The sequence below is a fragment of the Mesitornis unicolor genome, unplaced genomic scaffold (genome assembly GCF_000695765.1).
Source record: "Mesitornis unicolor isolate BGI_N332 unplaced genomic scaffold, ASM69576v1 Scaffold50077, whole genome shotgun sequence".
Classification (NCBI taxonomy): Eukaryota; Metazoa; Chordata; class Aves; order Mesitornithiformes; family Mesitornithidae; genus Mesitornis; species Mesitornis unicolor.
In genome coordinates this window covers 5018-19152 of record NW_010196758.1, presented here as the reverse complement: position 1 = coordinate 19152, position 14135 = coordinate 5018, and the positions used below count along the sequence as shown (strand labels likewise).

The following is a 14135-nucleotide window of genomic DNA, read 5'->3' as shown; positions in this document are numbered from 1 at the left end:
CCTTCTCTGGAGATGTTCAAAACCTGCCTGAACACCTTCCTGTGTAAATTCATCTAGGTGTTCGTGCTCCGGCAGGGGGATTGGACTAGATGATCTTTTGAGGTCCCTTCCAATCCCTAACATTCTGTGATTCTGTGATATGTAGGGAATGGCAGGACTTTTTTTCAGTGGTTTAGTCTGTAAAGGTAATCAGAGCAGCAGCTTTTCATCTTAAGTTGGAAGAGGCATACTGAGTAAATGTAGGCAGCAGAAATCTTGGGAAAACCATGGTTTTAATTCTGTGGAAAAACACTGCATTTTTCAGTCTGTAATACGGCTTATAAAGATGAAATGAGGCTTTTAGTTATTTCCTTTGGGTGATATAACATTTAAGGCATTTATGACAGTGTGCAGTTACATGGAAATGCAGGACTTGTGTCACAGTCAAATTCATCTGTGAGACAAAGCTTGGTCTGAATTTGTGGTACCACTTGAACAAATCCAGCATAAATATTGACATACCTGGATGCGTGTAAAATGGTGGGAGTAGTTGTGATGTAAGCAAGCACTGGCTGTCACTTCAAATCCTTGTATAAAGACTGTGTTAAGCTACATAGAAGTTGGGGATAATTCACACTCTGTAGGAGCAGAGCATGAAACTCCCACTTTAAACTTGAGCTTCAGTGCACAGATGGCATTTAGTTCTGTCCAAAAATAAGTAGTCCATACACTTCTATTTGTGGAGGAAAGAAGGGATTCTAGGCTGATCTTAAAACAGAGAGCTGGCAAAACTGCTGAAAGTAAGATGATGTATTGTGTTTACATCACACATGTTTATTTTTGAAGTCTTAACACTGAATGTATGGTATTTTCTATTACGCAGTGTGTATTGTAGGTATGTTCTGTACCTGTTCATTTTGTTATATTATTGATAGTGCCTGGAGTTTTTAGCTTCAGCTTTATTTTGGTGACAGGTCGGGGAGGTGCTGGCATTTCGGACCTTAGCCATAATTCAAGTGGTCAGTTACTGGCTGTGGAACAATAGCATAAAACTGGGTCAGTGGTGAGCTAGAGTTGGATGTTCATCCAAACTGCCTCACTACTTACATATGTGTTTTGGAAAGTCACATTTTCTGTTTTTAAGAAAACTATCTCTTACGTCATGAATCCTTTATTGTGAGGAATTATGGGCTACAGAAACTGCCTTTACACTTGCATTTAAATAGGATTATATTACGAGAGAAAGAAAACTGACATCATATCTGGAAATAACTGTTAATATCACAAGTTATTGTGATACAATATTGATTTGATAACATATTGATTTGATTGATTACATATTTAGTTTTTTCACTGTGAACTTTTGTTGCTATCAATTGTGAAAGATCTTTTGTATTAAACTGCAGTATTGAATGTTTCCTGCAGTGAAATACTAATGAATAATTATACTCTAATGCAAAAAATGAGGCATGTGGATTACCTCACCTCTGAATACTGTAATCTTTGTACTTAAAGATATACTCTGTTTTACAGATAAATTTGTGGATTTACAGTTTCCTGTGTAGTATACCTTTGAAAAAAATGCCAATTGGTTTTATTTTCATCATGTTACAGAGAAGGGAAAAACTAATGCTTCACTGAGAGGTTAAGGGTCCTTTTTTATTCCTGTAAGGATACTGTTTGTCCCTTCTGTGCGTTACTGTGTGAAACTTCTAAAGCCAGAAGGGAGATCAGGTGAGGAACAACTTTGGGAACTGTTGACCTCACAGGTCACAGAGTACCTATTCAGAATTCCAGACTTAGAGCTTTTAGCTGAAGAAGCACAGAACTAATAGAGCAGGAGTTCACTACAGGTAGAAAGAAGATACTTGGACCGTATCATAACGTATTTCTCTTGTGTTTTAGGAAATAAGAATAATTATGAATGTTCAGTGTTTCTTGGTGGTTTTAATAGGACTCAGGTTCCTAAACTCTCTGAGTTTGAGTTATCAGCATGAAAAATACTGACCTTAGTCTGACAGTTTTAGAGTTCTTCTGTTGCTGAGGTTGAATGTATTTCCCATACCACAATACACCAATAACTCCAGCTCCCTTATCATAGTGTTTTGGTCACTCTTGACTTGGGTAGAATAAGTGATGTAAAGCTGCACACATTTCATTCTTCTAACTTTATTTTCCATTCAGATTTTAGTTGTTCGTATGCTTCAGAATTTTCAGAGCTGGTTAGTCTGCATTATTTGAGTAAAAACCACTTATTGTTAGAACTTGAAAAAAAAAAAACCCAACAGAGTGAACATATTAGTAATAAGCATACCAGTTAATAGATTTATAACCTGAGATTTATTTTCCTGTTCTGCTTTATTTGGGTAACTGTTTTCTTCTTCTGAACGTGAGTGTCCAGTAAGACTGATCTTTGTTTAGATTGTCTTCATAAATGCAAATTAAACTAGTTTTGTATAACTTCTAGTCGCAATTAATATATTGCAGGAAAATGTGTATTTCACAGAGCTGCTTCCACAAAACCATGCAGCATGAGTGTTGATGGTTTTTTCTGTTCCTCTGTAGTGTTTTTCGTTGTTGTTTGAGTTAAATACATAAACTTTATCTTCCAGTCACATCAGTTATGTTAATGGTTTGTTTATGATAAAATCAATATAATTCCACTTTCTTTAAAGGCATGACCAAGGTTAAAGTAGGCAAGGAAGATTCTTCATCTACTGAATTTGTAGAGAAAAGAAGAGCAGCTTTAGAAAGGTATGTCTCTAACTAAGACTTGCTTAGCCTCAGAATTACTTGCAATACACTATGTGGGCTCTGTAATTGGAGTCTGGACCATTTGTACTTAAGCGGATTCCAGAGGCCCTATGCAGCTGCCAAATTTTTGTATAAAAATGGAGTAATTCCCATTAATAATGAGAAATGTAGCCTTATTCATAGAGATAATTATAGCTAACTCTTAAAATGTTTGGTGCTTAAAATTAAGATTGCAGAGATTCAGTATGTAAAACTTTTTTATCAGCTTACTTAGGCATTTTGTGTTTAAGGAATTACGACATTTCAGCAGTATATCTGTTTCATAGAAAATCAGTTATTGGATATGGAGACAGGTGAAAGAAACCTTCAGTCACTTGAAAGTAAAATCGCCTTCTGATGACCTTTTTTTCTCTGCCATAAATTGGCAGTTATTAGAGGAGGACTTCACTCAGCTTTTGAAAACATGAAGTATATTATTTTACCACTGTGCAACATACAGTTATGGCAGGTCCCACCTTAAGGACTTTCTATGTAAACAAAATATGTTAGAAACCACTGCCTGCACCTTTGGTTTGTTATGTTGTGGTACAGAGTGCATGGGGCTGCATTACTTTTGGTCAGAAGTCCCAGGTTTTGTGGCAGCCTTATTGGAGTAAGCCTACAGTGAATGCTTCAACAGCTTAGTGATCCTAGCTTGTAACTCCATGTAGGACTTAGCATAAGTGTTTGTTGGAGGAGCGTGACAGAATGCGTAAATATGGTTTCAAGAGTCAGCAGAGAGGCAAAGGATTGAAGGAACATGGAGACTGAACTGTCATCTGATCCTTTAAAGGTGACTTTTTAAGACCATTCAAGCCTCACTAGATAATGAGGGGAGGTTGTGTGCTGCATTCTTCCTGTTCTTTAGATGAAGGACAATTTTCAATGCTGTCAGGCACATTAGAGTTTTGTTTTCTAATATTTTAATTTTTAAAATCATAGGTATCTACAACGAACTGTGAAACACCCAACCTTGTTACAGGATCCAGATTTAAGACAGTTCTTGGAAAGTTCGGAGGTATTTAAGTTCTCCTTTTTGTTTCTAGACGTCGTAACTTACAAAACAACGTATTTTCTCTGTATTGGCACCTAATCCCCTAAACTCATATGAAATCAAATTGGATTGTACTTTTCATGGGACTGAGTGGCAGAGGCTGCTTAGCAGGTAATGGTGTGCCTCTGCCTGTGATAAGACTTGGAGTAGTAGTGACCAAAAGCTATTTGCTGTTCAGTGACTTCTCAAGCAAGTTGGCCTGTCTAGTTCTGAGTGAAGCTTGTTATACATGGTGAAAATCCATCGTAGATATAAGATCAAGAATTAAACAGTCTTGGAAGTAGCTATCGTGCCTCTAGGAGACCAACTTGAGTAGTAGAATAATAAGAAAATGCTAGCAGCGTTGCTGGCCAGGCTAGATGTTTTGTGAATAGAGGAGTTCAGTCACCCATGCTATCAATCTGATACCTTTCACAATATTAAATATATTGTTAAAGATACATAATATTGCTTCATAAATGTGCATAGTGGGTTTAGTGTAATGTTGAACTGTCTTTTGGCCAATGTCAATATCTTACTTATAAGTCACAGAGTCCTCACTACTGACAAAAGCATAATTGACAGATAATGTACAGTGGATTTGTCAATGCTGCTGACAGACAAAACATCACATGAAAAGTAAATGGTCTGACACAGGGGCCACCTTTTTATGGCATATTCAGACTAGCCTGCATAAGAATATCAATTAAATTTAAAGTTTGTTAACTTACCCCTGAGGATTTCTAAGTACCTAAGCAAATACACAGTTCTCTAGGTACGCATGGGGTAGGCTTGGAAATCTGGCCTACATTGAAAAGCAAGAAGACATAAACCTTTCATAATGGGCATACAGTGCAAAATTTGCATTACAAGTAAATGTTTTACAGAATTTCTTTTGTCTAATTTGTTGTAAATCTAAGCTTTTCTGTTCCTGTAGTGGCAGTTTGTTCTCTGTAGTGTATAGGTGGCTAGTTCATAACAACTTTGAACAAGTGGGTTGTTTGTTCCATTTAAATGTAAAGATGTAGAAGAAAAGTAAATAGTCTGTATTTTTAAGTTTTCCTCTTGAGAATGTAAAAGTAGTAAATCTAAGAAATTAGATTCCACTATATTGGAACACATAGGAGTAAAGAAAACACTGTATCATTTTCTGTCCCCCTTGTGCCCAGTTAAACCTCCATCCTTTTAACCAGACTGTTTGCCCTTATTTGTCATTCAATTCCAGCTGCCGAGAGCAGTTAACACCCAGGCTCTGAGTGGAGCAGGAATATTGAGGATGGTGAACAAGGCTGCCGACGCTGTCAACAAAATGACAATCAAGATGAATGAATCGGATGCAGTAAGAGCTGATTTTTCGGCTTGAATAATGAGACAAATTAATGAGCCTCAGCAATTGCATTTTAAAGCTGTAGAAGTAGAAAATGGGTTATTAATTTGCTTATTGGTTTGAATTCCTAGCCACATCGGTTGACCACCCTGGCAGTATGTGGATAATTTGCTTCTTTAAAACCAGAAATCTTGTTGGTAATCTAACTTGTAATGCTGGACTCTTTCATCTTTTGTCAGTGGTTTGAAGAAAAACAGCAGCAGTTTGAGAATCTGGATCAGCAACTTAGGAAGCTTCATGCCAGTGTTGAAGCATTAGTGTGTCACAGAAAAGGTAACTGCTTTTATGTGGCTGTATAAACTGAAGTGCTTAGAACTTTAAGAAATGGTGACGAAACCAACTGAGCGATTCTGTGATTCTGTGTGAAACAAGAGCTTAGTATGTCAGAACTCTTAACTAATAGTTACACAGTATGTTTTAATGCAAAAGTCTTCTAATTGTACCTTTTAGTTTAAAATGCTCTAGCATTTTTGTATACCTGGTTTTAATCTTAATTTTAACCAAAACATCTATCATTCCTAAAGTTACTGTATTGATTTAGCATAATTTTTTTTCTTGCAGAGGTTCAGTACCATAACTAGCAAGTGATTCTACTACAGTAGACATCCATAAATGTATTTCTAGGTCTCGTGGCAAGAGTCATTTCCCTGTGAACAAAAAGTGGCTGCATAAATCCATTTAATCATTTTGGTTCAGTATTGTTCTGTTCACTGAGTTTAAGCTCTTAAACAGGAAATTTACTATGCTTAATTTGGTCACGTAATGATACATCATCAAGCTAGTGTTAAAGTATACTTTTCTGGAAAGATATGTAGTCTCAGATGATTATCTTTTGATTTACTTACTTTAGAAAGAAGCAAAGCTTGTAAGTTTATATTTTTAGTCACCTGTGCTGATGTTTTGTCAAAGATCGCTTTCCATCAGATTATTTAAAAACACAGCAAACCAAAAAAATCCAACAAAAGCACCAAAATCTTGAATTGTAGTTCAAGGAAGACCATAAATTTGCCTTCTGACACTAGTAGTATGTTAAAATATGGGATTATCTTTCAGCTCTACACTTTTAAAAGTATGTGAAAATGTCTTGAGTTGCTTTCTCATAACTCTATCAGGAATTACTCTCTGTAATAAAAAAATCTTTGGCCAGATGTCCTCAAGACTTAAAGAGTCTTGAAGTAGTGGAAAATGGAAGTGTTTGTTTACTGTTGATTTGACACCTGCTAACAGATTTGAAAAAGCATTTGTTGTTTGGTTTGGGGTGGTTTTTTTTGAGTTGCATTTAAATTGTAAGTGTTTTTAGATATCTGAAGACATTTTGCTTCTACAAATATTTCTGGTGTTATGATTCTGCAGAAGCAGCACAGATGCAAAGAAACCTGCACTTTTTTATCCTGAAGTAACTTGGATTAAACATTTGTTCAAAGGTCCTTCCTAGGACTTAACTTTGTACAGAATTGCTTACATAGGATTTGATGGGACAATTGCCCTAGTATTTGTTATTAAATAAGCTCAAAACTTACCTTCACAGATGCCAGCCTTGCTGGTATGGTTTTTTTAAGTGGCTTTTTTTTTTCCTTTTAAGGCATGTCAGAATGCAATACATTACAGTATGCACAGTTGAAGGTACTTTAATCAACTAAGCAGTCCAACAGAAATAAATTCCACTCATAGGGGTGGTGGTTTTGTGAAATAATTGGGTTTTTTCCATTCTGAACTGTATGGAACAACTGTGCTATAGACCCATAATTTGTTTTGAATTGGCTCTGTAGGTGACTTGACTTTTGTTTTGTGGGCTTGCATTTTCTCTGAACCTAGGCCGTTGGATAATACCAAAGTGACATTTTTTTTCTGTGTCTCTTGCTAGACAGAGTAGGCATAGCATTAAAAGGCTCAGCAAAACATTCACTGATGGAGAGGGTTTTTTTGTGCAGGAGTTTTTTCTCCTAAATGTGGTTTCATTGTGAACTCCTTATGTATTTCGTAATGAACTATAGAAACACAGCTTATCTTTTTCAGTTGTTGACGTAAGAGTTCAAATTGGGCAGAGGTCTCTGCTCCACTGATCTATGCTGCAGACTAATATAACAAATTAACTACATTGTACTGAATGTTATCACTGTATTTCAGAGCTTTCAGCCAACACAGCTGCTTTTGCTAAAAGTGCTGCCATGTTAGGTAACTCTGAGGACCACACTGCTCTGTCAAGAGCTTTGTCCCAGCTTGCAGAGGTTGAGGAGAAGATAGATCAGTTACATCAAGAACAAGCTTTTGCTGACTTCTATATCTTCTCAGAACTGCTTGGTGATTATATTCGCCTCATTGCTGCAGTAAAAGTGAGTACCCCTAGGAAAAATACTGATTTTTGTCTTTGATTTTTGTCACATTCCTCAACTTGCAGATTTAGAGTAAATGAATGTATGCATTTGCACATGTCGTAGCACAGTTAAGATTAAGGTTTTTTGCTTGAAATTCTAGCTGAGTAAAATGAATGCATTCATGATCAGTATTATCATTCCAGTGATAAAAATGGTTGTGATCAAAAAATGGGAATGGATTAGTAAGAGTCAGACAAAATGTAAATGGTGAACATCATACACTTTGAACCGTATTAATTGTGCAGAGTATTTGGGGACAATATACGCTACTGTGTCTAAGAACACAGTACTTGTTTCTTTCAGATTACTTATTTTTACAGTATGTTAATAAATTTTTGAGAACAAATTTTGTGTGTATTTGGTAGATAGCCAATAGTTTATGTAAATAAGAAACAAATACAATTTGTGGGTCTGCATCTCATTAAAGAAAATGTTCCATTTTGGTGTAAGTAATATTGCACAGCATAATTAGATTTTGACATGGGAAGGGGTGTTTACAAATTTTATCCAGAAATATCTTTCAACTTGCCAGGTTGTTGGGTGTATATGTTTTTATTTTTATTTGCTTTGCTTTTTGATATGGATACTTTAATTCTGCTACTTTAGTCCATTGCTAACAAAAATGTATTGCTGTATGCATGTAATCCATATGCACAAAAAGTTCACTAGATTCTGCATTTAGAGAAGTATTTACACAACAGAACACTTTGTAGTGGTTGCTTTGGTAGTGTTTTAATGGAATGAGGAATGTATAATGGTCTGAGCCACTAAGGTGTCTGCTCTGCAGAGGGTTCTTGAATACCCTGTTATTTGAGGAAGGTTTTGAGCTGTGCAAGCATGCTGTCAAATAGAATGCCGGTAGACGTGATAGACACAGTAAGATTTCTTTGAGTGTACTTGTTCCAGTTTTATCCAGAACTACCTTTTCCCACTAGGAATTTAGGTAGCTCTTACAATTCCCATTTTAAAGTTTGTCTGTCCTCACAGGGTGTGTTTGATCATCGAATGAAATGCTGGCAGAAGTGGCAAGATGCTCAGGTCACTCTACAAAAAAAACGTGAAGCAGAAGCAAAGCTCCAGCTTGCCAACAAACCTGATAAATTGCAGCAAGCTAAAGATGAGATAAAAGAGGTAATGTTATTAAACATTATATTTAAGGTCAGACTTTCTGCATTGAGCCATTCATTCTGCATTAATGCACTACTTCATACCATTTTTATTTACAAATCACTCATTTGCTGTTTTCCGTATTTACCGAAATTGTTAAAAGGAGTTTATTTAAAATATAAAATGTGTACAATTGTTACTCTTTGTAAGATCTGTAAGACAGTTAATACTGTCTCAACAATCTGGGAGATGGGAGGAAGAGAACATGGACAAGCTAATACTTTTAACTGTTAATAGATGGCTTGGGTTGGCAGAGCAGCATCTCTTGGCTTCTAAAGCTAAAATCCACCTAAGTTGATTAATGGAGAATTGTTCCCATGTTTTGCTTAATTATGCAGCATATCTACCCATATATGGGTAGATATGCTGCATAATAATATATATATGGTGTATTTTCAGTAAAAATTAATCTAACATGTTGAAATGTCATAATTTATACACTTTTTCTATCATGCTTCACTAAGGAAATTGAAGAGGTAGGACAACTGATTTATTTAACATTCATGCATTCTAATTATGCACCAGTATTCTCCCTTTAAGTAATGGGAGAACATCATTGCAGATTTCAAGCTGTGTTATGTAGTTACTTTGTTTGGCTTCCTTATTGGTCACTAAGCACAAGTTGCTTTTTTCTTTCTGCCCTTCAATATATTTTGCATACAGTGTTGAAGTTACTCATTGACTTGGTGTTCATTTTCTTAAAAAAAAGGCCTTTGTTTTCTAGGAAGACTCAGTGTCACTCTTGAGTGACCACATTCATAGTGGTTGCCTATGGTGATGTCAACCACAATACAAGTGAGCTGGAATTCCTTGTCAGAAATACCTCCTGAGTACTGGAAGTACTGGGAAATACTCAGTGATCCTTTCTCAGTCCCAGTATTAGAAGAATTAATTATGTAGTTTCTGAAGGATTTATTTTATTTATTACAGTAGGTTGTTACAGTAAATTCACAATTTGAATTTGCTCTTTGAAAGTTATTGTTGCCATTTAAATACATTCAGAGTTGCTGAATTCTGCAGTAGTAGTCCCTCTGGCAGAGAAACTGCGAAGTGGAAGCCTACATGGTTTGAGATTCATCCATGACTCAGTTGACTTTTACAGATAAAAGGCCAAAGAACAGTCCTAGAAATACCTAGCTGAATAAGGAGAAATTTCTTCTTGTCACAAACTGTAAGATGGCAGGGTATTACCCTGCAATAATTTGTATCGGACCTTGCATTTGGGCATGATGAAACTGGGATGTTGGATCCATTAGGCCTGTAGAGGTTTTCACTGAAGTCTCAGGCACTTCTCATTGTTGTCATACAAAGGCACAAGCAGAAGCAATCTCAAACTGCCTTTTCCTTGGCTGCATTTTGTATTGTTTCAGTTATTAGATTGTTCTTCTGTGAAGGTCATCCTATTATGACTTACTGCTTAGCTTCATAATGTATATCTGAAAAGGCAATAAGGGGACTCTGGATAAATATAAACAAAAATATAAATATGTAGATATTTATCAGAACATAGACGATGTCCATCTCATGTCACAATAGTAATTTGACACTGCACCACAAAATGCTTTTGTGAATATTAGCACCGCTGGATTGCTAACAGGAATATGCTATATTGAAGTATGTTGCTTCCCTGCTGGCTTTTTCTGAGGAAGATGAGTGTTACTGGATACATTGGCTTCCATGACTCAGTTAATATGTTAAGATGAACAGAAACATTTTAAATATTTGTTAGCTTGCATGTGTCTGAAGTGTCAAGTTGGTACCTTTTTTCACAGTATATCTACACAGCTAACTTAAATTTAACAGTATAATAGGTGCGTAAAAGCAGTTATAAGGTAATGGAGACTGATGATCTCTTACTGTGTAGCTGGATGTCTTTTCCCATAAACCAAGGAGAAACATAACCTAGTGTTATGTATTGTTAGATGAATGCCACACTCCCACTATGGCAAAACCCCATAAGTAACATCACTTCCTCTGAATTTTCCTTTTGTGCTCTTCTTACTTGCAATAACTTTTCTACTCCTGCTTTCTATGAAACCAGTTCCCACTGAACAAGAATGCGCATGCTTTGGCTTGCTTAAGCAACATGCATTCTGTCTGGAAAGCCAATAAACATATCCTAAATAGCTTGTCATCTGCAGCAGAAATATGATTGAGATAATCATGTACGTGACCATAGGCAGAGAGGAAGATTTAATGATCTCTTCGGGGATTAGAAAAGTAAATTGAACTAACTTTTGAGACTTCCACACTTAATTGAACCGATAGTCAAAGAAAGCTTACAGGTTTAGATTTGATTTGTAGCAGTATTTGTAAAGAGAATAGCTGGTAAAGCTTTAGAGATCCTTTTTATTTTCTGAAGAATCTTTAAAAAAATGTTATTAAGTGTTCCTTAATAGCAATACTAAGGTATTTTTACATTTCATGTACAGATAGCATTACCTTAGATATACCATTGTTTTAACTGATTTGATTGACATCTTGTTATACAAAATATTGCTTTGAAATTGTTCTTGTAAGACTTGCTCCTAAGTATGCAAAAAAAACCAAATAGGTCCTTTTCAGCTCTTGAGTGACTACCACTAATATACTAAAAAAAGTTCAGATACTGATAGACTGAGTGGACAACACAAAGTCTTATCTCTTCATGTCTTTCATTTGCCAGTGGGAGACAAAAGTTCAGCAAGGGGAAAAAGATTTTGAACAGATCTCCAAAACCATTCGCAAGGAAGTGGGAAGATTTGAGGCACGTATAATTTTGTCCACATGAATGATAGTTTTGCGTTAGATAATGTTGACATTCCAAGTAAAATTGGTTAAGAGGTTAATATGCCATAATTTATTTATTAACAGAAGGAACGAGTGAAAGACTTTAAATCTGTTATTATCAAGTACTTAGAGTCATTAGTGCAAACACAACAGCAGGTAAGATAAATTTTAAGTTTTGTACAAGTTCATATTTAATACATTCCGTATTAGGTTAGAGCGTAGTGATTGCAGTTTCCCAGCTATTGCCATGCTCCCTTGCACAGCTCTAATTCAGAGAGCAAGAGAGAAGCTCCTTTAGGCATATGGGCAAGTGGAGAGTCTTGTCTTCTTCTGAAACTAAGTAATACTTTCACTTACAGATTGGAGTAAATTGTAATGAATATGTACTTAGACTTACCAAAGATATTTGAATACTTAATTGTTTATTGCTCTTTTCAAAAAAGTATAAAATACTGTAAATCAGTAAAACAGTTTCTTGGAGTAACTTGGAAGTAGACCTTGTTCTCAGAAGTGTATGGAATCTTTCATTTGTTCATTCCAGGAATAGAACCTTTGTTTATTTTTTTTTTTTAAAAGGTAGTACTCTTGGAGATAAGAATAGCAAATTGAGCTTGCAAACAAATTCTGTATAACAGTATTCTATAGCATTATGTACAGTGTGTGGTAACAGCTGTGTTGCTATGAGCAGATTTGTGTGTTTATTACTTGTATTTTTTCTTGCGTTATGTAATAATGTGGATGAATAATATGAAGCACCTGTGTTCTTACTTTGTTCAAAGGAGACATGTTTACCTCAAGAGAAGGATGGTATATGTGTTTTCTTTTCCAACAGTTAGTGCTTAGTAATGAGTGTTTTTCTCTTCTCTTCAAGCTAATAAAATACTGGGAGGCATTCCTACCTGAAGCCAAAGCCATCGCCTAAAAGAAAATTATTCCACATGACAAGCCACTCTGGATATTTGTCCTGGATAAAACTAAGTTCCACAGTGAAATCAGTTTAAATCATCCAAATAAACCACTCTATATTTTATGAATTAACATGTAGCTTTTTTATATACTACAGCATTTTATTAACAAGCTGCATGTCCTGACCCTCTTTGAAGTGGACTGTGGCATGATGTTCTGCAATACATTGCTGAATTGAACACTATTGTGTCTTAATACTTGCACTAAAATGTGCACTGCAAGGCCAGAAAGCTGATATTTTTTCTTTAAAATACAATGTTCTGTAGTATGTTTACCTGATCTTTATGAAACAAATTTAATTGCATCGATTACTGTTCACTTAAACATTCCTGTACACAATCATGTTTTTGTGATTACAATAATAAAGGGGATATAAGTTCTGAAACATCAAACACTGGTTTTGTCTGTAGATATTTACTGGTGTTTTTAGAAGTGGCATTTAGAACAAATTGAAATTATATCAAAGGCAGAAACAACGTTTAGTAAATAATGCTGGAAATTGTATTAAAGATTCACAGACATATTTGTGGTCAACTATTCTGTTTTTTAATTCTGAATCTCTTTGTTACAGGTGTTCTTTTCACCTGAAGTTATCACTGTTGTGGTAAATGCAATGTGTTATTACTCGTAGAGTCAAAAGACTGTGATTGGGCAACAGACAGGCATAAACCAAAATCTCTACCAAGTGTTACTCTGAAGGGTTAATAAGATTGCCTGCATGGTCAGATACTGAAGTCCTGCTGGATGGATAAAATTCATCAATTGTCTTCAGTGGTCTCAGGATGCAAAAAAGAATAATAAAGAATAGATCTTGCAATAATTCTGGTAATCAGGGAAGAAAAAAGTATGTAATTCAAATTCAGCTGAGTGCAAGCTAGTTGTGAGGGTTAACATCCTACTTGGATTTTCTTGAGTAGAAAATATATTTGTAGGGACTGGTTGTATCTTCTGTAAGAAATAAGAGCAGGTGAACATTTTTCTGAAACATGCAATATCAACATAGGATGTTGCTGTCCTGTCTTTCTAATGACATACTGAGCTTGTCAATGGCATGTATTCATATTATTAGCAGGTATTAATATTAAAAAGTTTTAGCCAAATATTAATCATATAAAATACATGAGAAGCTGATGCTTTCAGCTAATCATATGACTGTAGGATAAGCACCTGAATTTGTATTGTTTGTGGTCAAGCATAAAGAAACAATACTATTTCTGAATAGAGTGGAAACCTAAATTCAGCTGGAAGATCACACACTGATTTATGCAATGAAATTAGTGTAAACGTTTAAGATTAGTGTGTCCTATTGTTTCTGTGCAGAGTTTTGTTAACTCGGTATTTCTAGGAGTTTTCAAGGAAACTAGTACAGAAACTATTATTAAAAAAAAAAAAGTCAAAGAAACCCCCCAAACATACAACTCCCCCACTCCCCCCAACATGTATCAAGCATTTTTTTAAATTGTGAAATGCTAAAACTTTAAGCTTGTAATACCTTTACCATCAGTGTTTGGTAAGTCATTTAGCTTGTAACTGCATTTTGCAAGTATGCAACAGGTTTATGATGAATAAATTAATCCAGGTAATGTTATGATATACTTGACTTTTGCTTCCTCAATGCTAATGAAAATTGACCAACAGCTCAACATTAAACTTCAGATCTGTTCCA

The 14135-nt window shown here is 35.4% G+C and overlaps 1 protein-coding gene across 1 annotated transcript; it reads left to right on the top strand.

Moving 5' to 3' along the window:
- Positions 1-2656: 2656 nt before the first annotated feature.
- On the top strand, positions 2657-12853 carry SNX2 (sorting nexin 2). Its single transcript, XM_010188575.1, has 10 exons — positions 2657-2733; positions 3715-3790; positions 5031-5144; positions 5372-5465; positions 7320-7525; positions 8555-8698; positions 9199-9210; positions 11400-11480; positions 11588-11659; positions 12375-12853. The coding sequence occupies exons 1-10, from the start codon at positions 2657-2659 to the stop codon at positions 12423-12425; spliced, it is 927 nt and encodes a 308-aa protein (XP_010186877.1). The 3' UTR covers positions 12426-12853.
- Positions 12854-14135: the final 1282 nt, after the last annotated feature.